A 26784-nucleotide genomic window follows, 5' to 3' on the forward strand; every position below is an offset into this window, starting at 1 on the left:
CCTGGTTCTGCATCCCCGAACCAGTCTGCCTTGGTTTACTGACCCAACAATGTCAATTTGCAAACATGTGCATTACCAAAACATTAATGGACAATAACACTTTTGATATATATATAAATGGTGTGTGTATTACTATAGGCAATAATGGAGGTCTATGAGATATTGACAGAGGTTGAACTTGCTGAACTGAGTGGCTGACAACCAAATGTAAATTCAAATAAACATAACTTTTGTTTACCATATTTTATCATGCCATTTAGTAAAATGACCATGTGGTTTTCATTATTGGACTCCTATATATTTTTACACAAACATTCAAAGATGGTTAAAAACCCGGACATGAACTGGAGCAAAACTGAACCTGATTAATCACACATTGTCAGTACTAATTGTGTATAAAATGGGATATTTCATGACTGTACAATGTTGTTGACCTCTAAAACACAATTTTTGGTATCATAAAATTACTAATATGTTATTTATTAATTTGAGGAACTCTTGAAAAATATGCTCTACCAGGCGGTTGAGTTGCCCATTAAAGGAATGCTATTTAGACAAAGCTAGCTATTATGGAAAATGTAAAAATATTGTTGTGGGATTTTTTTGTCTTTGCAAATACAAATATATTTTCATATTCATATCAGTATTTAAAGTCTGCCTGTTATCTTCAATTCACAAGTGTTTTCAGGACATGTCATTTTACAGGTATTATGAACATATAAACAGTAAACATTAATATGTATATATATTTGAATAGTCATATATTGACACACAAATATATCATATTTTATTCATATTTGATATCAGTCATCATTTATCTTGGCGTGTCTTCCATTATAAGTAACTGAAGCAGACATGACGTTAATTAATGTACCATTTTTCAGATGATTTAAAAAGCATAAGTAAAGTCCAATACAAAAATGAGTTTAACATAATTGGGCAACTGAACAGGCTGGTTGAGATGTTAGCAATTAAATGCTAATTATTTATGGCCTATATTAAGGCTAAATACACATATTTTTCAGAAGGAAAAAAATGATGTGGCAGTTAAAGGGTTAATGTGTTGACAGAATAGGGTCCAGCTGTGTGTATGATTCTACGTTATCACTGTGCTTGCCTCGCCATAGACTGAACCTCTTGGTGTGACGCGGGATCTCAACACTAGAGACAGATTTCAAAGCATCTGCCATCATTTTCTTGACAATTGCTGTTCTTGCGGTGAACAGAATAAAAATCTGCAAGCCCTGTGAAGTGAAAGCAAAAAGACGTTATCAAGGATTTTCTGGAACACACAAGGACCAACAAAATGGCAAAACAAAATGTAGCATTTCCATAAAGACCAGCTCAATTTATTTATGTTTACTAGGTGTCTAATTTTCATTAATGTCTGGATTCTGTGGTACAATGGTACACTAATATTTCTAGATTCCATTTGAGTCATTTAGCAGACGCTCTTATCCAGAGTGACTTACAGTAGTGAGTGCATACATTTACTACCTGAGTGGTGGTGAGAACACAGAAGGAGATGTTGAGTATGGTGTACATGGTCTGGTTCTGTGTAATGAGCAACAGATAGCCCAGGATCCAGGAGAGACCGAGCACCACAGCCAGAGAGAAGCTACTGAGGAACTTCTTCTTCAATGATGTGTGTCTTGTACTGGGAAACATAACCAACATACTTAGACTGCTGTAATAGACTGTTGTAATGCTGTGGTATAAGATCAGTATGCTACCATTGACTGAGTGGGTTAGAGCCGTGGTGATCACTACATTTGATGATTTTCTTACTACCGACAATTAATAATAATAGAATAATAATATATATTATTTATTACAAGCTAAGTAAGTAAGACAATAAAACATTAACAAGCATTTAAATCAAGACATCTTAATGACTACAACGTTGTACTTCGTGCCTCCAAAATGCCCCAATTAATGTTACCTGGTTAAATGTGGGTTGGTCTTGGCTGTTGTAACTGCAAAACATATCAACACCACTGTGTTGAAGATAAGCATGAATGCCACAGGGACCAGGAAACCCCAAAACATTGGCAGCTTGAAGTCAAAGTTCCCCTTTGGATCGAGGGCAGCAAGCCAGCAACTGAGAGGTCAAATGAATGAGTTAGAGAGTGGGACAATGTGACAGACAAAACAGAACACCTGTAATTTGAGTAATGTGGTATAAAGTAAACAAGAAACATTTGAATGAAATAGAACATTATTTTAATAACTTATGTTTGAACTTTTTATATTGCTCTTGGCCAATTATTAGCATGCATTACAAACATGCATACGAACATTGAGAGGGATAAGCTTTTACAGCATGAGTTATAAAATGTTATAAAGCAATTGCCCCACTTTAATTTAAATTGAACCTATTATACAATAACCACTGAAGAGGAAGTAAATTGCAGTACAGCACAGCACAGTACTCAGGTGTAATACTGGTAGTATAGCACAGTAGAGTAAGGTATAGTATAGAACAGTACAGCACAGTACACAACAGCGCAGTATAATATAGTAGAGCATAGTATAGTATAGTACAATACAGTACAGAGAAGTAGGCCAGTAGTAGTATACTACAGTATCGACTCACAATTCCTCCTGCCTGTATCCCAGTGGATCATCCACTCTGTAACTAATTCCTAAGGTGAGAGACACCACAACTGCAGGCAGTCCTAAAGGAGAGAATGTTGTTATTGCCTGGTAGATTTGCATGCAGCCATATACAGAGTATATACACTACACATACATCCTCTAAAGACATTACATCACTTTACAAGTTGCTTTTAAGTTCTATTTCAGGCTTATTAGAGCCTGAAAATATCACCTAACATTAGTTTTAGTTCAAGGAGCCCAGGTCTAATGCCAGCCAAAGCTTCTGAAACTACTAAATACTTTATGTTTCTCCATGCTGTCCTACCCCATCCGATGGCCACAGTATAGGCTGTGAAGTGTGATGGGCTGGTGGCCAGGCTGTTTCTGATCATCAGGAAGACATGTGTGGCGTACAGCGTGTTCCAGGTGAACGTCCCCAACAGGAAGTACTGCAGCAGGACTGCCACTGCAGTACAAGGCCCTCTGTCCCGCTCTGTGTGTTTGTCGGACGTGGGGAGAATGTTGTCCTTCTGTATTTCAGGTTTTCCCAGCTGTTTATGAGGGTTGTCCACTCCCAACATGAAGAGGAGGGTGAAGATCAGGAGACACATGCAGATGCTCACTAAGAGGACCGTTGGGTTGGTTTTGCGTGATTTCCTGGGGACAGGTGATAGTGTTGTCTATGTTAGGAAGTTATATGTGTAGCTATGGATGTGTTGGTTCATTAATAGTGGGTTTTATAATGGTTTCACCTATCAAGTCCTGTTGGATCAGACAAAGGGCTTCATTACACTATTGAAATGCACCAAATATTTTGAATTGGTTCTGGATCCCTGTAGGATCTTACCTGGTCACGATCTGGAATTTTACTGTATATTTTGAATTGGTTCTGGAACCATGTAGGATCTTACCTGGTCACGATCTGGAATGTTATTGTTAAACTCAACCCTATGATGGACATGGAACATCCCAATATGGTGATCCAGTTTAGCACTTCAGCGTATTTAAAATCCCTCCTGAATGACTGTAGAAAAAAACAAAAAATATATATTTCAACACTAAATTTCTGTCTCAATCATAAAGGCCTCGCTCTCATCTGTCTGGATGAGAGCGTAAACCATAGGTCAGCGGTTCCAAGGGGTCACGACCCCATGTGGGGTCGCCTGATATGAAAATGGGGTTGCAGGAGAATATCCAAAATCCTGCAAAAAAAATATATATATATAAAATAATGAGTGTCTTTGTTTCTCAAAATCACTATGATGTGGATAACCTTAAAAATCTAAATGAAAATGATTCAAATCAAAAACATTAAATTCAACCAGAAAGCGCCCTTAGATCGTGGGAAAAGGCCGCACTTGACCGCTGCACTTGAATCATTCCCACTTAAGGTGACCACATTTAAAATACACAAATGCGAGACAACAGGAGGATTTATGGGACAGTGTAACCTACCCTGTACCTAACTTCAAAATAGGCCAATGCATCATCCCTGTCAATCATGAATGATAATTCTTCATGTTTTGCCAGTGAAATGTCCAAACTGTGTCTGATAGCCAATCGTTTAATCTCAATCAGATTCATGAGAATATGCATTTAGATCTTATTGAGTTACTGTTTCATGCACAAGTTAGAGCAGATGGTGTTAAACTATATAGCCTTCATGATTTTTTTTTCTCAATCAAAGCACATTCTGCCTAGTGACATGATCATTTTTTGGGAATATACAGCTAACCAACCACCTGAATCTCATGAGGTGGTGTTTTTAATGTAATAGTAAAATTATATTATGCTATTATAATTGATTATGTTATGTAGAATAATAAATAATAATTATGTGATCTTCCAAGATATTGATTCAGCTTTTTTATACAATGTGTGGGTTTGATCCTGAATGCTGATTGGTTAAAACTGCATTCCAGCTGGTGTCTATTCCACAAGTTATCACCGACTAAATCTATGACGTTAAAATGCCTATTTACTCTGTCCCATCTGACATGTCAATCCACTATCTCATCAGCCCAGCCAGTCAATGTATAAACTTGATCTCTATCTATAAAAAGCATCTAGATATTATCTCACATTTCTTTTTGTTTTCTACATTGTAGATTTGACACGGAGGCACGTTTCTCAGCCAGTTGAAATCATGAATCAGCTGGCATCATTTTTATGGATATATACAAAGAAATGTAAATTGGTAAAAGGTCAAACAAAACAAAGTGCAGCTAATTTGAAGTCTTTCCAGCTTCAGTTTGAAGTGATTGTGTTAGCTGTGTTGTTGTTGGCTAGCTCCTTTAAGTAACAGTGTCCTGACTAGTGAGCACATTTTCTCTGTCAGGCTAAATTTCATCCGAATAAATGTCACTAGAAAACAGCTTAAACAAATGCAAATACAGCTACTTTGCTGTTGTTTTGGCTGCAATGTTTGACATGACTGTAAGTCACTAATACAAGACTAGTAAAGGCCCAATGCACTATTGTTGTGAAAATATTTATTATTATCTTCACATTTTTCAGGGGGTGCTGCACCTTCAGCACCCTACTTTCCACTGCTATGCCTATCTCTTTCAGTCTAATATGGCTATTTACTTACTTTTCTAGCTCTTCATCAGAAGATTTTTTAAGTAGTTTAGGAGGCCTAAATATCCTCTCCAAGTTTGCTGGAATTTAGCCCGAAAGGTTTTGAGAAATATTGGTTGATGATAGGCTAGGTCTCATCTTGTGCTGAGCAGAATATCAGATCTCAACACTGATTGGAGAAAAGTGTTTAACATCACCATGGCTATAAGCTACCACATCCTTACGATATACAGGTATACACAGGTATACACAGGTATACAGGCAACGGGACTGCAAGAGGCAGGTTGGAATGCCTGACTGAAATACGGGACAAAGACGTTTTTTTTCTAAATTGGTGGTGGTGTTTGAATGTGTTGATAAAATGTGGGACGTGATTGTTTGGTTGCGGGACAAAGGTACAAAATGGAGGACTGTCCCGCACAATCCGGGACATGTGGTCACTCTATTCCCATGGTGAATGGCTAGGCCCACTACGATATGAAACCACACACTATTTCAGGTATATTACCGCAACAATCGATATGGTGAAAACAAGGTGTGAGGAGGTACAGAAACTCACATCAATACCTTTCTCTGATAACACTGTAAATCTAAGAATTGATGCTATAGCTAGAAATCAATAGGAAACTGACTGAACCACTAAAAAAACTATCCAGCTTTCCAAATGGATGTTAGTTGTGAGGGCCGAGATGCCCATTAATTTACTTTTGTTAGCTACATGTAGGGGATGCTATTCACAAGGACATATTGTTCTGTCGTACGATTTTCGAGCATGAAACAGCACAAAGGATGTTCAGTGTGCTGCGTGACTATACTGATGAAAACAGATTCCATAGGATTGAATAGTGGGCAAAAAAAACAAACAGACTTTGCTGACTTTTTGTGAAATTAAAATAAATGTGTCGCACTGCCTGTGCCACTGTCATATTAGGGAAACTGAACGCAAGCATGCAAGAGAAATACTAAAATATTCTAACATTCTGCAGATGAGTGACCGTAGATTCAGAGGAGAAAATGTCTTATTGGAGAGAAATCTGTTTGAGTGTGATCCTGACTTAGTTGACATGCCGGGAAGTGACATTGAAAAGCTGATCCACTCATCATATGACTGAATGCTGCAGACAACCCATTTTGGTTCCTGACTCAAAGGGAATAAATACCCAGCCGTCTCCCTCTGAGTATTAAAACTCTTGGTACCCCTTTGACAGCTCATATCTGTGCGTGGCTGGATTTAGTGTACCAGTCTGCATTTAAAACCAAAGAAGACAAGCAGAAACACTGTTAAAATGTTTTGCAATTGACTGCCATAGCCCCAAATAAAAAAGTAAACATTGGCTCTTAATTACTACAAAACATTAAAGTGTTATGTTCTGCTAATTACTGATGTCCCCTTTAAGAACGGAGCACCCTTGGTCATGCGCAGTGTTGCTCTATGTTGTACTTGTAAATGAACTTCAATTAGTGCTAAACACGGCTGCTAGAATCTTGACTAGAACCAAAAAATGTGATCATATTACTAGTGCTAGCCTCTCTACACTGGCTTCCTGTTAAGGCTAGGCCTGATTTCAAGGTTTTACTGCTAACCTACTAAGCCTTACATGGGCTTGCTCCTATCTATCTTTCCTATTTGGTTCTGCCGTACATGCCAACACGTGCGCTACAGTCATAAGACGCAGGCCTCCTTATTGTCCCTAGAATTTCTAAGCAAACAGCTGGAGGCAGGGCTTTCTCCTATAGAGCTCCATTTTTATGGAATGGTGTGCCTATCCATGTGAGAGATGCACACTCTGTCTCAACCTTTAAGTCTTTATTGAAGACTCATCTCTTCAGTAGGTCCTATGATTGAGTGTAGTCTGGCCCAGGGGTGTGAAGGTGAACAGAAAGGCTCTGGAGCGACAAACCACCCTTGCTGTCTCTGCCTGGCCGGTTCCCCTCTCTCCACTGGGATTCTCTGCCTCTAACCCTATAACGGGGGCTGAGTCACTGGCTTACTGGTGCTCTTCCATGCTAGGAGGGGTGTATCACTTGAGTGGGTTGAGTCTCTGACGTGATCTTCATGTCTGGGTTGGCGCCCCTCCTTGGGTTGTGCCGTGGTGGAGATCTTTGTGGCCTATACTCAGCCTTGTCTCAGGGTAGTAAGCTGGTGGTTGAAGATATCCCTCTAGTGGTGTGTGGGGGCTGTGCTTTGGGAAAGTGGATGGGGTTATATCCTGCCTGTTTGGCCCTGTCCGGGGGTATCGTCGGACGAGGCCACAGTGTCTCCCAACCCCTCCTGTCTCAGCCGCCAGTATTTATGCTGCAATAGTTTATGTGTCGGGGACGAGGGTCAGTCTGTTATATCTGGAGTATTTATCCTGTCTTATCCGGTGTTCTGTGTGAAATATGCTCCCTCTAATTCTCTCTTTCTCTTCTCTTGGGGGCCTTGAGCCCAAGGACCATGCCTCAGGACTACCTGGCCAGATGACTACTTGCTGTCCATAGTCCACCTGGTCGTGCTGCTGCTCCAGTTTAAACTGTTCTGTCTGCGGCTATGGAACCCTGACTTGGTCACCGGACCTGCTTTTTGACTCTCTCTCTCTCTACTGCACCTGCTGTCACTAAGTCTGAATGATCGGCTATAAAAAGCCAACTGACATTTACTCCTGAGGTGCTGACCTGTTGCACCCTCCACAACCACTGTGATTATTATTATTTGACCATGCTGATCATCTATGAATGTTTGAACATCTTGGCCTGATATTAACATGTACTGTTAATATCTCCACCCGGCACAGCCAGAAGAGGACTGGCCACCCCTCAGAGCCTGGTTCCTCTCTAGGTTTCTGGCCTTTCTCTGGATTTTTTCCTAGCCACCGTGCTTCTACATCTGCATTTGCTTCTGTTTGGTTTTAGGCTGGGTTTCTGTACAGCACTTTGTGACATCGGCTGATGTAAAAGGGGCTTTATAAAAAAAAAATTGATTGATACTTGTACTAACTAGCTTTAGTAAATGTGAAGCTCCAGTTCACTTCCTTGTATTCAGTATTTCTTATTATATACATTAGTAATAAGAGCTAAGACACTTCAATGGCGACAAGGACGATTACCTACATTGTGCATCACGAATGCAGACGGGGCTCGTAGAACGAGAGGAACATTTCAACGATGTAGCGCAGCAGCAAGCAGCCAGTGATGACGAGGGGAGTGCTGACGATCATGAGGCTGCAGATCAAAGACCCGCAGAGCCGGAGGTAAAGAGAATATATAGCATTGAGTTTGATGACACGCAAGAAAAGGAGGCAACTTACATTGAACATCTGGAACAGTACTTCATTGCAAACAACATTGTATCAGTGCTGTTGAGTTTGATTGGCCCCAAAACGTACAGTTTGCTAAGAGATCTGACTGCCTCTCTGAAGCCCTCCAAGAAAACATTCACAGAGATTGTGGAGATATTGCAAAATCACCTAAACCACTCCTGATCACGGAACATGTTCATTTCCAGAACTGACACCAGAATGAGGGGAGGGTAGCAGAGTTGAAGAAACTGTCTGAGCATTGCCAGTTTGGAGAGAACCTAAATTACACATTAAGGGAAAGATTTGTTTATGGACTGAAACATGGACTGAAACACATTCAGAAACTTTTGCTCACAGAATCAGATCTCACTTTTGCAAAGGCTGTTGAAATTGCTGTAGCTATGGAAACCGCGACCAAAGATGCAATTGAGTTGCATAAAGACTGACCTCCTCTCATAAACTTGCCTGCACAAGTTCTCATGCAGTCGACAGCACCCCCGTGTGGCCTAAAAATGCAACAGGGATGGTCAGAGTAGAGGATTGCCGTTTCAAAGACAAAATGTGTCACAAATGCAATAGAAAAAGGACATTCAAAGAGCATGTAGAGCAAATTACAGTCACAACAGGACAACTGAGAAAGTGAAAAGGCCTGTGAATGCACTAGCAGAGAACAGTGGCAGTGATTCAGTTGAACAATTCATTGGTACAATGGAGTTAAAGACAGTGACTTCTCCCAGCAGTAGCGCAATATCGGTGACACCAGAAATCGAAGGCACATCACTCAAAATGGAGCTGGACACAGGATCTGCAGTGTCTATAATTTCCACAACTGGCTACAATGAACACTTCAAGGATAATAAGCTGAAGAAAACAAATGTGTTGCTGAAGACCTACTCAGGAGAGTCATTGAGCCCAATGTTTACGAGACAGAGTGAATTATGGGAAGCAAACACAGCAGTTACAGGTGTATGTGGAGCCTGGAACTGACCCCTTATTTGTTTGCAGGGAACAGCTGTCTAAACTAAAGCTGAAGTGGTGTGACTTGAAAATGCTCCACACATCCCAGCCTAAAAGGAAGGGCACAGACCAAACACTGGAACACTTGCTGAAGAAATATGCGACCGTTTTCAGTGATCAGATGGCAACAGTAAAAGGCTTCACAGCCAAACTCGTACTGGGAGATGATGCAACACAAAATTCTGCAAAGCCAGATCTGTTCCATACTCCCTGAGACCAAAGGTGGAAGCGGAAATGGAACGCTTGCAGGATACAGGAATCCTGCCGAAAGTGGACAGAAGCGAATGGGCCACACCCATAGTTCCTATTGTGAAGAAAGATGGGTGTGTTAACTGTTTACCTGCAGCTACCGGTTGAAGAGAGGTTCAAACAGTACCTGACAATAAACACACACAAAAGGTATAACCGCCTGGTTTTTGGCAATGCATCGGCCCAACCATTTGGCAACAAACTATTGGCCAGAGTTTGCAAGGAATCCCATGAACACAGTGTATCGTAACAGGACGCACAGACAAAGAGCAACTGGCTAACCTGGAAGAGGTCCAGAGAAAAAACAAAGAGTACGGACTGCAGGCAAACATACAGAATTGTGAGTTCCTCAAAGATAAGATTGTCTTCTGTCGACATGAAATTGACTGCAATGGATTGCCCAAAACACAGGACAAAAATCAATGCAGTGGTACAGGCACCACGGCCGCAAAATGTGACTGAACAGATCAATTACGACAGAAGATTCCTCCCAAACCTTTCAGCAGTACTCCAGCCTCTCAATCAGCTCCTGGAAAATAATAGGACATGTCAGTGGACAGCCGTGTGAAAACCAGTGACTTACCAAGTGAACTTCATAAAGTTTTGAAAGGCTGGTCATGGCTCACATCAACACCATCATGCTGGAAACCCTAGACCCACTCTAATTTGCATACCGCCCCAACAGATCCACAGATGACACAATCTCATTCGCACTCCACACTGCCCTTTCCAACCTGGACAAAAGGAACACCTACAGTGGGGCAAAAAAACGATTTAGTCAGCCACCAATTGTGCAAGTTCTCCTACTTAAAAAGATGAGAGAGGCCTGTAATTTTCATCATAGGTACACTTCAACATCACTTCAACATCACTGCTCTAGAGGAGATCTGCACGGAGGAATGGGCCAAAATACCAGCAACAGTGTGTGAAAACCTTGTGAAGACTTACAGAAAACGTTTGACCTCTGTCATTGCCAACAAAGGGTATATAACAAAGTATTGAGATGAACTTTTGTTATTGACCAAATATTTATTTTCCACCATAATTTGCAAATAAATTCTTTAAAAATCCTACAATGTGATTTTCTGGATTTTTTTTCTCATTTTGTCTGTCACAGTTGAAGTGTACCTATGATGAAAATTACAGGCCTCTCATCATTTTAAGTGGGAGAACTTGCACAATTGGTGGCTGACTAAATACTTTTTTGCCCCATTGTATCAGTAGTTGGTGTCATTAGTTGGAGGAGCACTAGTTGGAGTGTCAGGGGTTATAGGGGCAGTAGTGGTTGGAGGGTCAGGGGTTATAGGAGCAGTAGTAGTTGGGGTAGTTATGTCCATGGTGGTTGCAATGGCAGAGGATGTGCTGAGATCCCCCTGTAGTAAAGAGACTTTATAAAAGATAATTAACTCAGTAAACCACATTAACAAGGATACATGGTGTCAGTTGCTATAAACATGCTATAAAGATGATCCATGCTGTTCCAGTTTCATTGTCTGCATCAGGGTAGAAATGTTTTCTACTGTAGTTTATGAGAGAAAGACGTCATTATCACTGCCAATAAACGGCTGATAGCAAAGACTACTCTGTTATCAACTGTGTCTGAGACCTGACAGTAGTCTATTCACAGTATGTAAACAATGGCTTAACAGTAAATCAAACGTGTTTGGATAAAAGTCTGAAACAATGTCTTCATTGATACTATTGTATCCCTTGCAGCAAACAGACAAACATAAATCAATCATTGACTATAAACCAAACTTAAAAATTCATAAACCAAACTAAAAACAGTAAGGTTATTTATGGGAAATAATCATTTCATAAGTTAAATGCATCATACATTTTTGCACATCTGAAGTGAAAGCAATTTTCCTACACAATTCTCAATCATAGAAGACTCTTAACCACTTAATGAACATCTTAAATCACCCTGAATAAATCAAATATAGAGCAAGTCTTATCTGTAGCAAAGACAGCCATAATACTGATAACAAGTTCAAACAGGTGCCATTAATACATGTAACGAGTGGAGGGCAGAGGAGCCTCTTAAAGAAGAAGTTACAGGTCTGTGAGAGCCAGAAATCTTGCTTGTTTGTAGGTGACCAAATACGTATATTCCATCATAATTTGCAAATAAATCCATAAAAAATCCTACAATGTGATTTTCTGGATATTTTCTCTAATTTTGTCTGTCACAGTTGAAGTGTACCTATGATGAAAATTACAGGCCTCTCATCTTTTTAAGTGGGAGAACTTGCACAATTGGTGGCTGACTAAATACTTTTTTTCCCCACTGTATGTGAGAAACCTGTTCATATGTATAGACCCCGGTGGGAGGAGTATATCTCTCCGCCACAACCCTTCATTCCTCCCCAAGGTTCTGTCAGATAGGCATGTGAACATCCCTTTTATCCTGACTGCTTACAACCCCCCGGCAGTGAGGGGGAGTCTGGGCCTTCCTCCGGGCATGCAGTGCCCTATGAGGGCACTGGCTGCCTATGTGGAGCAGACACGGTCAGTGAGAACAACAGACCAGCTCTTTGTCTGCTATGGTGAGAGTCCTGAGGGCTGGGTTATCAAAGCAGAGGCTCTCTCACTGGATCGTGGACATGATTACGACAGTATACCGCCTGACTGGCAGGCCAGTGCTGGGATCTGTGGGGGCACATTCAACACGAGGTGTGGCTGCACCCTGGGCTCTACTGAGAGCTGACTGGCATAGCCAATAATCAAATATTAAAATGTCATACAAAGAACAGCATACAAACAAATGGATAGCATACGATCATAGATTAATTTGACTATACAAGTTTACACACAATTACAATGGCAAAGTCACAATAATCACAAGAATGGCTTCAGATCAAAGTCTACGTTGAGACCGAAGGGCGCAAGGGTCTTTAAATTAAAGATCCAGGCAGCCTCTCGTTTTAACAATAAATTATCAAGGTCACCCCCTCTCCTAGGGAGGGTGACATGTTCGATGCCAATATAACGCAGAGACGAAATCGAGTGGTCTGCCTCCAAGAAGTGGGCCGCAACTGGATAAGTCAAGTCAAGTCTTTAATTTAAAGACCCTTGCACCCTTCGGTCTCAACGTAGACTTTGATCTGAAGCCATTCTTGTGATTATTGTGACTTTGCCATTGTAATTGTGTGTAAACTTGTATAGTCAAATTAATCTATGACCGTATGCTATCCATTTGTTTGTATGCTGTTCTTTGTATGACATTTTAATATTTGATTATTAACCAATGATATTAGGCCACTCCTGGCCATGATTACAGACACCTGTGTCCCTTGACACTATATAAACGAGTCATCCCGCAGTGTTTGTGATTATACCCTGATGAAGACAGCTTGGCTGTCGAAACGTTGGTATTAAATTTTTGCATCTGAGCTCCAAGAGTGTGCGGCTCTCTTTTATTTTCAAGGCTCAGGCTGGATCAACAGATAGAAGATGTGGCAAAGAACTGTAGCGGATGTTTGGAAACCTTTCACATGCCTGCTCCTGCCCCAGTCCACTTATGGGAATAGCCCATTGCAGAGAATTCATGTGGACGCCGGCCCCTTTGAAAAGCACGTTTCTGATTATAGTTGATGTCAATTCCAAATGAACAGAGGTGTTTGGCACTGACTCCTCCACCTCAGCTCAGACTATAGTGTCTCAGAACAACTTTTACATCCTTCGGATTGGCTCTGCAGCTGGCAAGCGACAAAGTGCAAGCTTTTGTAAGTGATGAGTTTTCAAGATTCATGTCAGCCGGGAACGCCATCTCCAAACAGTACAGGAAGTGATGGTGCGAGATTACAGAAGGGGGAGGAAATGGACAAGAGGGGCCGTACACACACAAACGGGACCTAGAACTTTCCAGGGTAAAGTGAGCCCAGACATAATGTGGCGGCGTCACATTGACCAAATGCATTCCACGGAAAACAGCACAACAATCGAGAGAGAACAGGCACAGAGAGCTCCTGAGAGTGACACACAGGGAACTGTAGAGGACGGTGGGACGGTACAGAGACCCCAGGCTGAAAGAAGGGAACGTGTGGATGAAGGTGCAGCCATAGCAGAAACTAGTATGGACCAAGCACACACTGTGGATGTGCAGGAGCCTCCAGACAATCCAAGGCGCTACCCAGAACGAAGACACCAGACAATCCAAGGCGCTACCCAGAACGAAGACACCAGACAATCCAAGGCGCTACCCAGAACGAAGACACCAGACAATCCAAGGCGCTACCCAGAACGAAGACACCAGACAATCCAAGGCGCTACCCAGAACGAAGACACCAGACAATCCAAGGCGCTACCCAGAACGAAGACACCAGACAATCCAAGGCGCTACCCAGAACGAAGACACCAGACAATCCAAGGCGCTACCCAGAACGAAGACACCAGACAATCCAAGGCGCTACCCAGAACGAAGACACCAGACAATCCAAGGCGCTACCCAGAACGAAGACACCAGACAATCCAAGGCGCTACCCAGAACGAAGATACCAGACAATCCAAGGCGCTACCCAGAATGAAGACACCAGACAATCCAAGGCGCTACCCAGAACGAAGACACCAGACAGACTGGACTTATAAACAAACAAACACAAACAAAAATGAACTGTTCAAGTTCAAAATCAAAAGATGCAAAATAACTACAACAAGTTCTGGGAAATGTTTCACTTGTGGTTTGGTAGAAGTAACTCTGATTGTATAAGAGAAGGAATGTCATGTTCTGTTAATTACTGATGTCCCCTTTAAGAACAGAGCACTGTACTTGCACTAACTAGCTTTAGCAAATGTGAAGCTCCAGTTCACTTCCTTGTATTGGAGACTTTCTTATTATATCCATTAGTAATAAGAGCTAAGACACTACAAAATGGCTGGGTCACGAGAATCTTCAGATATCAAAATGGGGCCATGTTTCAATAAAGTCTAGGAACCCAAGATAGGTCAGAGTGTGGTCAGTAAAAGGGAGATGAAGGCAGCTAGCTATTCACCATCAGCACAGCAAAGTTAGTGGTGTGATTACAGAAACATTGCAGGCCGTCTGCTGAGTGGTTGACTTTGTAGCAGCCAAAGGTGCTCCAGTCTTTCAACGTGTAGTTCCATGACACGCAGGCAAAGTCATAGAGGGAGGCGTTGGGAACAGCCTGAGAAGTGAGAACAGACACAAACTCACTGTAAATCCTTCAGGAAAAGACGTGTACTCACAGTACTCATCTTTTTAAAATTCTCAGTCAATTGTGAAGTCTAACAGGTTTAAGTAAATGTGGGAAAGAATAAATACCAATTATGATAGATTGTATTATGTACAAGACAACCATTGTTCCCTATAGCATCAATGGAGAACTTCGATCAGGGGTGTCAAACATGTGACTAAGATAATGAATAACTTCCCAATGCATTTCCCAGAGAATTTGGACCACTATGTGTTTATTGATTCCAAGAGAAATCTTACTGTGGGCTTGAAGAGCATCTCAACATGTAACCCAGACACTTGTCCCATGTTAGCAGAGATGACCCTTCTGCTGGTCCCTGAAGAAGCTCTGAATGCCTTGGACCTGAAGAACCGGTCGTTTTGGTAGAGCACAAAACCAATGGAGTAGTTTGTGTTTTTACTATGTAAAACTGAGTGGGGTGAGAAAGAGGGGGGAGAGAGAGAGGGAGAAAGAGTGATTGTTGTTCATATCAGAACTTAGTAGTTTGACCTTGCCTTGAGGGCTTATCTCGATAGTGACTCTAAATGTAAATGTTTGGAGACCACAAAGAGCAGTTAAGCTCTCTTGGTGAATGCGGAACAAGGAAATTGAAGCTTGAGTTTATACACTATGTTTGCATACCAACATTGGCTCACCTGGTGTGAATTTTATGACAATCTGGACATCGGTCGCACCTCCTTCATCAGCTATCAGTTCAGAAGTATTTGTGTTGAGATTAATTCTGTTGGCCACAAAATTACCAGATCTTCCTGGAGAAGGAGATTCATTTGATTTAGCAATTTAAATCAGAACAATATAGTGTTACTTCAGTACCACAGGAGGTGGTAAAGTGTAAAGTGGCTGTTCCACTGGATGTCAGAAGGTGAATTCACCAATTTGTAAGTCGCTCTGGATAAGAGCGTCTGCTAAATGACTTAAATGTAATGTAAATGTGGTTGGCACATTCATGGGAGTACGGGCTCATTGTAACGGCTGAAGCAGAATAAGTTGAATTATATCAAATACATCAATGTGTTTTATGCTATTCCATTCGCTCCATTACAGCCATTAATATGAGCCATCTTCAGCAGCCACCACAGTTCTGCAGTACAACAAATCAAATCCATAACAAACCTTATTGACCATTAGAGGAGAAACATTTGAAAATTGAGAAGTTTTACACAGTCTGTCAACACAGATATAAACTATCACTTTAAATGCCAGTGTGTAGGTTCACTAGCAGTCCCACCCACCAGTCAGAGCAGTAAACTGGATCCCTACTGTGTCACTTGGTACTTGGACAGACTGGACTGCCAGGTTGGGCTGAACCACCAAGGACACATTATTGTACTGGTCCAGGGAAAACTTCTCCAGGGTCTCTGTGAGGCTGGGAGAGAAACACAGAAAAACATTAGTTTACATGCACCCATACAGACACGCACTGAGGCACACGTACACACATAAACTCAAGCATATGCAGAAATACACACCACCACGCATGCACGCTCACACACACACACACAGACAAACACACTCCTTTACTTTTGGACAGCGTCTCTCTCCTGCGTACTCTCCTCACTGGCATTGAGCAGCTGACTGATGGTGGTTACAGCTGCCACTGCGATGTCCTGCAACATAATCAAAACCAGGGGATGACCCTCAAGTGTTCAAATCACTGCAGTAACAACCTCACGTTTCTCTCCAGAACATGTCATAGTCACGACTTGATTTCAAAACATGTTATACCTCTGTGATATTTGCAGACTGAAGCAGTGTGTTAGCTATCTGAGCTGCTGTGGTGATGCTGTCAGCTGACAGCCGCTCTGGTTGGGAGGTCAGGATCTGAGTACTGAAGGCTAACTGTAGTAAATCACCTGAACTGCTGGAGATCTGACCAGGGAGAGACAAGGATTTTTATTTATTATATTTTAGTATTGATTTTCAACAGAACATTGTATAAGTTGCAGCAACATCCTGAACCAGCTGCATTAAGTACTGCAGTGCATCTCCTCCTCATGGACTGCACCAGATTTGCCTGTTTTTGCTGTGAGATGTTACCCCCCTCTTCCACCAAGGCACCTGCAAGTTCCCGGACATTTCTGGGGGGAATGGCCCTAGCCCTCACCCTCCAATCGAACAGGTCCCAGACGTGCTCAGTGGGATTGAGATCCGGGCTTTTCACAGGCCATGGCAGAACACTGAAATTCCTGTCTTGCAGGAAATCATGCACAGAATGAGCAGTATGGCTGGTGGCATTTTCATGCTGGAGGGTCATGTCAGGATGAGACTGCAGGAAGGGTACCACATGAGGGAGGAGGATGTCTTCCCTGTAACGCACAGCATTGAGATTGCCTGCAATGACAACAAGCACAGTCCGATGATGCTGTGACACACCGCCCCAGACCATGACGGACCCTCCACCTCCAAATCGATCCCACTCCAGAGTACAGGCATCGCAGTAACGCTCATTCCTTCAACGATAAACACGAATCCGACCATCACCCCTGGTGAGACAAAACCACGACTCGCCAGTGAAAAGCACTTTTTGCCAGTCCTGTCTGGTCCAGCGATGGTGGGTTTGTGCCCCTAGGCGACGTTGTTGCCGGTGATGCCTTACATCAGGCCTACAATTCCTCAGTCCAGCCTCTCTCAGCCTATTGTGGACAGTCTGAGCACTGATGGAGGGATTGTGCATTCCTGGTGTAACTCGGGCAGTTGCTGTTGCCATCCTGTACCTGTCCCGCAGGTGTGATGTTTGGATATACCGATCCTGTGCAGGTGTTGTTACACGTGGTCTGCCATTGCGAGGACGACCAGCTGTCCATCCTGTCTCCCTGTAGTGCTGTCTTAGGTGTCTCACAGTACGGACATTGCAATTTATTGCCCTGGCCACATCTGCAGTCCTCATGCTTCCTTGCAGTATGCCTAAGGCACGTTCACGCAGATGAGCAGGGACCCTGGGCATCTTTCTTTTGGTGTTTTTCAGTCAGTAGAAAGGCCTCTTTAGTGTCCTAAGTTTTCATAACTGTGACCTTAATTGCCTACCGTCTGTAAGTTGTTAGTGTCTTGTTCCACAGGTGCATGAATTGTTTATGGTTCATTGAACAAGCAGGGGAAACAGTGTTTAAACCCTTTACATTGAATATCTGTGAAGTTGTTTGGATTTTCACGAATTATCTTTGGAAGACAGGATCCTGAAAAGGGGACGTTTCTTTTTTTGCTGAGTTCATGTGGCTCAGTTGGTAGAGAATGGCACTTGCAATGCCAGGATTGTGGGTTCGATTCCCACAGGGGACAAGTATGAAAATGTATACACTCACTACTATAGGTCACTCTGGATAAGAGCGTCTACTAACTGTAAAAAAAACAATTTTACGTAAAACACAATAAATAAATAAATAATGCGTCTCATCACCTGTTAAGCAGAATAAAGGAACAGAATACATGATCTGAAGGTAAAAGAAAGTTGTTACTGATCTTCAAACTGTAAGATCCACTCCTCATAATGATGACTGGAACTGACCTGAAGAATGCTAAATCAAGACTGGTCATAAATCAAGAAAATAAAAACATATGCATAATGACTTACATTTCCTAGAATGTCACTGAGGGTTAATTCACACTGCAGTTCATGAGGAGGACCAAACATTGGAGAGCCGGTGTCATTCAAACATCTTGCTGAGGCTTTTGGTAAACCAGCTGGAGGAACCAAGATTAACAGATACTCAAGGGTTTGTGTTACCTAATACAACATTAATTAGGACTGTAACAGACAAATACATTTTTTGTAATTTCAGGTGAATAAAAGTGGTGAATCACATACCATTGGTTGTATTATCATCACACAATTCTTCTGAATAAGCAGACCAGCCAACCGTTGTTCTTGGGAAGGAAAAATCACCATTGATGGTGGAATTGCAGAAATTCCCTATCGAAGTAAAATACATTTCAACATGGACCAAATGTATGACTGAACATGAAATATATATTCTGAATGTGAAACCCAAGGAATAGTGTTGTGGACTGTGAATGTGAAATCCAGGGTTAGGTGTAGTATTGTAGTGGTGTGTACTGTGAATGTGAAATCCAGGGTTAGGTGTAGTATTGTAGTGGTGTGTACTGTGAATGTGAGATCCAGGGTTAGGTATAGTATTGTAGTGGTGTGTACTGTGAATGTAAGATCCAGGGTTAGGTATAAAAGTGTAGTGGTGTGGACTGTGAATGTGAGATCCAGGGTTAGGTGTAGTATTGTAGTGGTGTGTACTGTGAATGTGAGATCCAGGGTTAGGTGTAGTATTGTAGTGGTGGGTACTGTGAATGTGAGATCCAGGGTTAGGTGTAGTATTGTAGTGGTGTGTACTGTGGATGTGAGATCCAGAATTAGGTATAGTAGTGTAGTATTGTGAAGGAGTCTGAATGGTAGATCCAGGGTTAGGTATAGTAGTGTAGTATTGTGGATGAGTCTGAATGGTAGATCCAGGGTTAGGTATAGTAGTGTAGTATTGTGGAGGAGTCTGAATGGTAGATCCAAGGTTAGGTATAGTAGTGTAGTATTGTGGAGGAGTCTGAATGGTAGATCCAGGGTTAGGTATAGTAGTGTAGTATTGTGGAGGAGTCTGAATGGTAGATCCAGGGTTAGGTATAGTAGTGTAGTATTGTGGAGGAGTCTGAATGGTAGATCCAAGGTTAGGTATAGTAGTGTAGTATTGTGGAGGAGTCTGAATGGTAGATCCAGGGTTAGGTATAGTAGTGTAGTATTGTGGAGGAGTCTGAATGGTAGATCCAGGGTTAGGTATAGTAGTGTAGTATTGTGGAGGAGTCTGAATGGTAGATCCAGGGTTAGGTATAGTAGTATAGTATTGTGGAGGAGTCTGAATGGTAGATCCAGGGTTAGGTATAGTAGTGTAGTATTGTGGAGTAGTCTGAATGGTAGATCCAGGGTTAGGTATTGTAGTGTAGTATTGTGGAGGAGTCTGAATGGTCGACCCAGGGTTAGGTATAGTAGTGTAGTATTGTGGAGGAGTCTGAATGGTAGATCCAGGGTTAGGTATAGTAGTGTAGTATTTTGGAGGAGTCTGAATGGTAGATCCAGGGTTAGGTATAGTAGTGTAGTATTGTGGAGGAGTCTGAATGGTAGATCCAGGGTTAGGTATAGTAGTGTAGTATTGTGGAGGAGTCTGAATGGTAGATCCAGGGTTAGGTATAGTAGTGTAGTATTGTGGAGGAGTCTGAATGGTAGATCCAGGGTTAGGTATAGTAGTGTAGTATTGTGGAGGAGTCTGAATGGTAGATCCAGGGTTAGGTATAGTAGTGTAGTATTGTGGAGGAGTCTGAATGGTAGATCCAGGGTTAGTTATAGAAGTGTAGTATTGTGGAGGAGTCTGAATGGTAGATCCAGGGTTAGGTATAGTAGTGTAGTATTGTGGAGGAGTCTGAATGGTAGATCCAGGGTTAGGTATAGTAGTGTAGTATTGTGGAGGAGTCTGAATGGTAGATCCAGGGTTAGGTATAGTAGTGTAGTATTGTGGAGGAGTCTGAATGGTAGATCCAGGGTTAGGTATAGTGTAAGTGTGTGGATGTACCCTCTGAACAGGTGTCTCCGGTCCACTCATCCGGACAGATACAGACTCCACTCTGCAGCTCACCACCGTTGATACAGACCAGAGGAGGGGTTGCGGTGGTAGAGGTGGAGATGGTGGTGGTGGTAGGGGTGCAGGTGGTGGTGTTAGACGTGGTGCTAGAGGTGGTGGTGGTGGTGTTAGACATGGTGGGAGAGGTGGTGGTGGTGTTTGAGATGGTAGGAGAGGTGCTGGTAGAGGTGGTGGTAGTGTTGGTAGAGGTGGTGGTGTTAGAGATGGTGCTAGATGTGGTGGTAGAGGTGGTGGTAGTGTTGCTAGAGGTGGTGGTGGTGTTGGTGTTGGACGTGGTGTTAGAGATGGTAGGAGAGGTGGTGTTGGTGTTCGACGTGGTGTTAGAGATGGTAGGAGAGGTGGTGGTGGTGTTGGAGATGGTAGGAGAGGTGGTGGTGTTGGACGTGGTGTTAGAGGTGGTGGTGGTGTTAGAGATGGTAGGAGAGGTGTTGGTAGAGGTGTTGGTAGACGTGGTGGTGGTGTTGGTAGAGGTGGTGGGGAGACTGGTACTGGTGATAGGGATAGAGGTAGGGTAACCAGTAGTTGGAAGACCAGTAGTGTTTATGTAACCAATAGCTGGAGGATCAGTAGTAGTTAGGTAACTAGTAGTTGGATGACCAGTAGTAGCTGCAGGGTATTCAGTAGTTGGAGTGTCGGTAGTTGGAGTGTCAGTAGTTGGAGTGTCGGTAGTTAGATTATCAGTAGTTGACATGTCGGTAGTTGGACTGTCAGAAGTTAGATTATCAGTAGTTGGAATGTCATTAGTTGGAGGGGCACTAGCTGGAGAGTCAGGCGTTAAAGGGTCATCAGTAGTTGGGATAGTTATGTCAATGGTGGTTGGAATGGCAGAGGATGTGGTGAGATCCCCCTGTGTAAAAGAGACTTTAAAAAAGTCATAATTATTAATAATAATTAATTCAGTAAACCACATTAACAAGGATACATAGTGTCAGTTCCTATAATCATAGGAGAAGATCCATGCTGTTCCAGTTTCATTGTCTGCATCAGGGTAGAAATGTTTTCTACTGTAGTTTATGAGAGAAAGAAATCTTTAACATGGTTGACATTTGATAGCAAAGGCTACTCTGTTATCAACTGTATCTGAGACCTGACAGTAGTCTATTTACAGTCTGTAAACAGCGGATTAACAATAAATCTAAATAGTGTTTGGATAAAAATAAAGTCTGAAACAATGTCTTCATTGATGCTACTGTATCCCTCACAGCAAACAGACAAAACATAAATCAATCATTGCCTATAAATCGAACTTTAAAATTGTAAAAACAGTAAGGTTGTATATGGGTAATAATCAATTGATAAGTTAAATGCATCATACATTTTTGCACATCTGAATTGAAAGCAATTTTCCAACACAATTCTCAATCACAGAAGACTCTTAACAACAGCATCAAACACTGAGTATACCAAACATTAGGAACATCTTCCTGATGTTGAGTTGCACCTCCACACACTTCTGCCCTCAGAACAGCCTCAACTCGTCAGGGCATGGACTCTACAAGGTGTCGAAAGGGATGCTGTCCCATTTTGACTCCAATGCTTCCCACAGCTATGTCAAGTTGGCTGGATGTCCTTTGGGTGGTGAATCATTCGTGATACACACAGGAAACTGTTGAGCATGAAAAACCCAGCAGCGTTGCAGTTCTTGAACAAAAACGGTGGGCCAGGCACCTATTCCCACACCTGTTCAAAGGGACTTAAATCTTTTGTCTTGCCCATTCACCCACTGAATGGAACACATACACAATCCATGTCTCAATTGTCCCAAGGCTTAAAAATCCTTCTTTAAACTGCCCCCCCCCCTTCATCTACATTGATTGAAGTAAATTTAACAAGTGACATTAATAAAGCATCATAGCTTTCACCTGGAATCACCTGGCCAGTTTATGTCATGGAAAGAGCAGGTGTTCTTAATGTTTTGTACAGTCAGTGTATGTCTGAACATCTTAAACCACCCTGAATGAATCAAATATATAGCAAGTCTTACCTGTAGCAAAGACAACCATAATCCATAGCTCCTTCATCTCTGCTGTTTCCAGTCATCCAGTGTCAGCAGACTGCACATTATTAGTCTGTTGGCCTTATGCTGCTCTCCACCTATTACAGAGTCCGCAGTGACGTACAGGTACCAGTTCATGATTTAGTGTTGAATTTAAGGGGGAAGTACTGTACATTGGCTCCAACACAACCAACGTTGTCAACAGGATCAGTAAAGACACACACAAATAAGTCAGCTATGTGACAGGATGAATAAAATAGACCACTCAACCAATAGCATTCCCCGTCTCTATGCAAAACATTATTGGTTGCAGCAGGGAAGGTACAGTACAGTGCATGTTTAGTTTTTTTTGCCCAAGCACTACACAGTTAATTCAAATAACCAACTCAAGATTTGATTATTTGAATCAAACTACATTGAAATGACCTAAACCACATCGAAACTGTGTTGAAATTATAATTTTATTTTTTATTTCACCTTTATTTAACCAGGTAAGCTTTGCAACTGTGACCTGGCCAAGATAAAGCATAGCAGTTCAACACATGCAACAACACAGAGTTACACATGGAAAGAACAAAACATACAGTCAATAATACAGTAGAAAAAAAAAAGAAAAAGTATATATACAGTGAGTGCAAATAAGGTCAAATAAGGGAGTTAAGGCAATAAATAGGCCATGGTGGCGAAGTAATTACAATATGGCAATTAAACACTGGAATGGTAGATGTGCAAAAGATGAATGTGCAAGTAGAGATACTGGGGTGCAAAAGGAGCAAAATAAACAAATACAGTATGGGGAAGAGGTAGATAGATGGGCTATGAACAGGTGCAGTGGTCTGTGAGCTGCTCTGACAGCTGGTTCTTAAAGCTAGTGAGGGAGATGGGAATCTCCAGCTTCAGTGATTTTTGCAGTTCGTTCCAGTCAGTGGCAGCAGAGAACTGGAAGGAAAGGCGACCAATAGAGGAATTGGCTTTGGGGGTGACCAGTGAGATATACCTGCTGAAGCGTGTGCTACGAGTGGGTGCTGCTATGGTTACCAGCGAGCTGAGATAGGGCAGGGCTTTACCTAGCAGAGACTTGTAGATAACCTGTAGCCAGTAGGTTTGGTGACGAGTATGAAGCGAGGGATAGCCAACGAGAGCGTACAGGTCGCAGTGGTGGGTAGTATATGGGGCTTTGGTGACAAAACGGATGGCACTGTGATAGACTACATCCAGTTTGCTGAGTAGAGTGTTGGATGCTATTTTATAGATGACACCACCGAAGTCAAGGATCGGTAGGATGGTCAGTTTTACGAGGGTATGTTCGGCAGTAATTGTGTGTATCTGTGTATCATGTATGCATAGTCACTTTAATTATACATTCATGTACATACTACATCAATTGGCCTGACCAACCAGTGCTCCTGCTTCACATTGGCTAACCCGGCTATCTGCATTGTGTCCCGCCACCTTCCGCCAACCCCTCTTTTACGCTACTGCTACTCTCTGTTCATCATATATGCATAGTCACTTTAACCATATCTACACTACATACTACCTCAATTAGCCCGACTAACCGGTGTCTGTATGTAGCCTCGCTACTGTATGAAGCCTCGCTACTGTTATTTTTCACTGTCTTTTTACTGTTGTTTTTATTTCTTTACTTAGCTATTGTTCACCTAATACCTTTTTTTGCGCTATTGGTTAGAGCCTGTAAGTAAGCATTTCACTATAAGTTCTACTACACCTGTTGTATTCAGCACGTATGACAAATAAACTTTGATTTGATTTGAAACACCAGACTGGCAGCAAGCCAACAATAGAGGTCAAGTTAATGAGTTAGTGGGACAATGTGACAGACAAAACAGGATGCCAGTGATTTGAATAATGTGGTATAAAGTAAACATGGTGGGTGGCATAAGTAAACAAGAAACCTTTCAACACAATGGATCATTCTTTTAGTTTTTTACAACTTTTAAAATTGCTATTTGCCATTGTTAAAAGCATGCAATACAAACATTGATAGGGAAAAGCTTTTACAGTACTAGTTATAACATTTTATACAGCAATTGCCCCACATTGATATTGGTAGTACAGTACATTTGAGAAATATCTTCAGCTCCAGCACCCCACACTCTGCCCATGCACTGACAATGCATCCTGTGATTGATCAGATGCTACTAGCTAGACCAACACTGGCCAGTCTGTTCCGTTGCATGCTCTCTCAAGCTTATCAGTATTAACTGCAAGAAAACACACATAGACTTGATAAAAGCAAATGAGATGTTGATGCAAATATGTTTCTGGTACAAGAAGGTTCTGCTATAAAACATAGGAAGGGGAATAAGAATGTATTTTTGACTTTTAAATATTGTTCATCCTTCGTGCTGTACTAATGCAGCGGGTGTGTTCTGCCCTGATGGGGCGGGTGTGTCCTGCCTTGATGGGGCGGGTGTGTCCTGTGCCGAGGGGGCGGGTGTGTCCTGTCCTGATGGAGTGGGTGTGTTCTGTCCTGATGGAGTGGGTGTGTCCTGTCCTGATGGAGTGGGTGTGTTCTGTCCTGATGGGGCGGGTGTGTCCTGCCTTGATGGGGCGGGTGTGTCCTGTGCCGAGGGGGCGGGTGTGTCCTGTGCCGAGGGGGCGGGTGTGTCCTGTCCTGATGGAGCGGGTGTGTTCTGTCCTGATGGAGCGGGTGTGTTCTGTCCTGATGGGGCGGGTGTGTCCTGCCTTGATGGGGCGGGTGTGTTCTGTCCTGATGGAGCGGGTGTGTTCTGTCCTGATGGGGCGGGTGTGTCCTGCCTTGATGGGGCGGGTGTGTTCTGTCCTGATGGGGCGGGTGTGTCCTGTCCTGATGGGGCGGGTGTGTCCTGTGCCGAGGGGGCGGGTGTGTCCTGTCCTGATGGAGCGGGTGTGTTCTGTCCTGATGGAGCGGGTGTGTTCTGTCCTGATGGGCGGGTGTGTTCTGTCCTGATGGGGCGGGTGTGTCCTGTCCTGATGGGGCGGGTGTGTCCTGTGCCGTGTTCTGGGGGCGGGTGTGTCCTGTCCTGATGCAGCAGGTGTGTTCTGTCCTGATGGAGCGGGTGTGTTCTGTCCTGATGGGGCGGGTGTGTTCTGTCCTGATGGGGCGGGTGTGTCCTGCCTTGATGGGGCGGGTGTGTTCTGTCCTGATGGGGCGGGTGTGTTCTGTCCTGATGGGGCGGGTGTGTCCTGTCCTGATGGGGCGGGTGTGTCCTGTCCTGATGGGGCGGGTGTGTCCTGCCTTGATGGGGCGGGTGTGTTCTGTCCTGATGGGGCGGGTGTGTTCTGTCCTGATGAGACAGCTGTTTTTTTGTCCTGATGCAGCGGGTGTGTTCTGTCCTGATGGGTCAGGTGTGTTCTGTCCTGATGGGGTGGGTGTGTTCTGTCCTGATGGGGCGGGTGTGTTCTGTCCTGATGAGACAGCTGTTTTTTTGTCCTGATGCAGCGGGTGTGTTCTGTCCTGATGGGTCAGGTGTGTTCTGTCCTGATGGGGTGGGTGTGTTCTGTCCTGATGCAGCAGGTGTGTTCTGTCCTGATGGGGCAGGTGTGTTCTGTCCTGATGCAGCTGTCCTGATGCAGCGGGTGTGTTCTGTCCTGATGCAGCAGGTGTGTTCTGTCCTGATGGGGCGGGTGTGTTCTGTCCTGATGGGGCAGCTGTTTTCTGTCCTGATGCAGCGGGTGTGTTCTGTCCTGATGCAGCAGGTGTGTTCTGTCCTTATGCAGCAGGTGTGTTCTGTCCTGATGCAGCAGGTGTGTTCTGTACTGATGCAGCAGGTGTGTTCTGTCCTGATGCAGCAGGTGTGTTCTGTACTGATGCAGCAGCTGTTTTCTGTCCTGATGCAGCAGGAGTGTTCTGTCCTGACGCAGCAGGTGTGTTCTGTCCTGATGCAGCGGGGGTGTTCTGTTCTGATGGAGCAGCTGTTTTCTGTCCTGATGCAGTGGGTGTGTTCTGTCCTGATGGGGCGGGTGTGTTCTGTCCTGATGCAGCGGGTGTGTTCTGTCCTGATGCAGCAGGTGTGTTCTGTCCTGATGGGGCAGCTGTCTTCTGTCCTGATGCAGCAGGTGTGTTCTGTCCTGATGGGGCGGGTGTGTTCTGTCCTGATGCAGCGGGTGTGTTCTGTCCTGATGCAGCAGGTGTGTTCTGTCCTGATGGGGCAGCTGTCTTCTGTCCTGATGCAGCAGGTGTGTTCTGTCCTGATGCAGCAGGTGTGTTCTGTCCT

The 26784-nt window shown here is 43.2% G+C and overlaps 1 protein-coding gene across 1 annotated transcript; it reads right to left on the reverse strand.

Annotated features, from left to right (window-relative positions):
- Nucleotides 1-755: 755 nt before the first annotated feature.
- Nucleotides 756-22634, reverse strand: LOC135543302 (adhesion G-protein coupled receptor G7-like). The gene is made up of 16 exons (XM_064970475.1): nucleotides 22553-22634; nucleotides 20500-21429; nucleotides 18741-18845; nucleotides 18507-18616; nucleotides 16664-16807; nucleotides 16460-16545; nucleotides 16171-16304; nucleotides 15574-15687; nucleotides 15178-15347; nucleotides 14717-14869; nucleotides 3510-3622; nucleotides 2924-3255; nucleotides 2597-2678; nucleotides 1943-2101; nucleotides 1498-1657; nucleotides 756-1244 (listed from the first exon to the last, which is right to left on the reverse strand). The coding sequence occupies exons 1-16, from the start codon at nucleotides 22587-22589 to the stop codon at nucleotides 1056-1058; spliced, it is 3018 nt and encodes a 1005-aa protein (XP_064826547.1). The 5' UTR covers nucleotides 22590-22634; the 3' UTR covers nucleotides 756-1055.
- Nucleotides 22635-26784: the final 4150 nt, after the last annotated feature.

The sequence above is a fragment of the Oncorhynchus masou genome, chromosome 7 (genome assembly GCF_036934945.1).
Source record: "Oncorhynchus masou masou isolate Uvic2021 chromosome 7, UVic_Omas_1.1, whole genome shotgun sequence".
NCBI classification, from domain to species: Eukaryota; Metazoa; Chordata; class Actinopteri; order Salmoniformes; family Salmonidae; genus Oncorhynchus; species Oncorhynchus masou.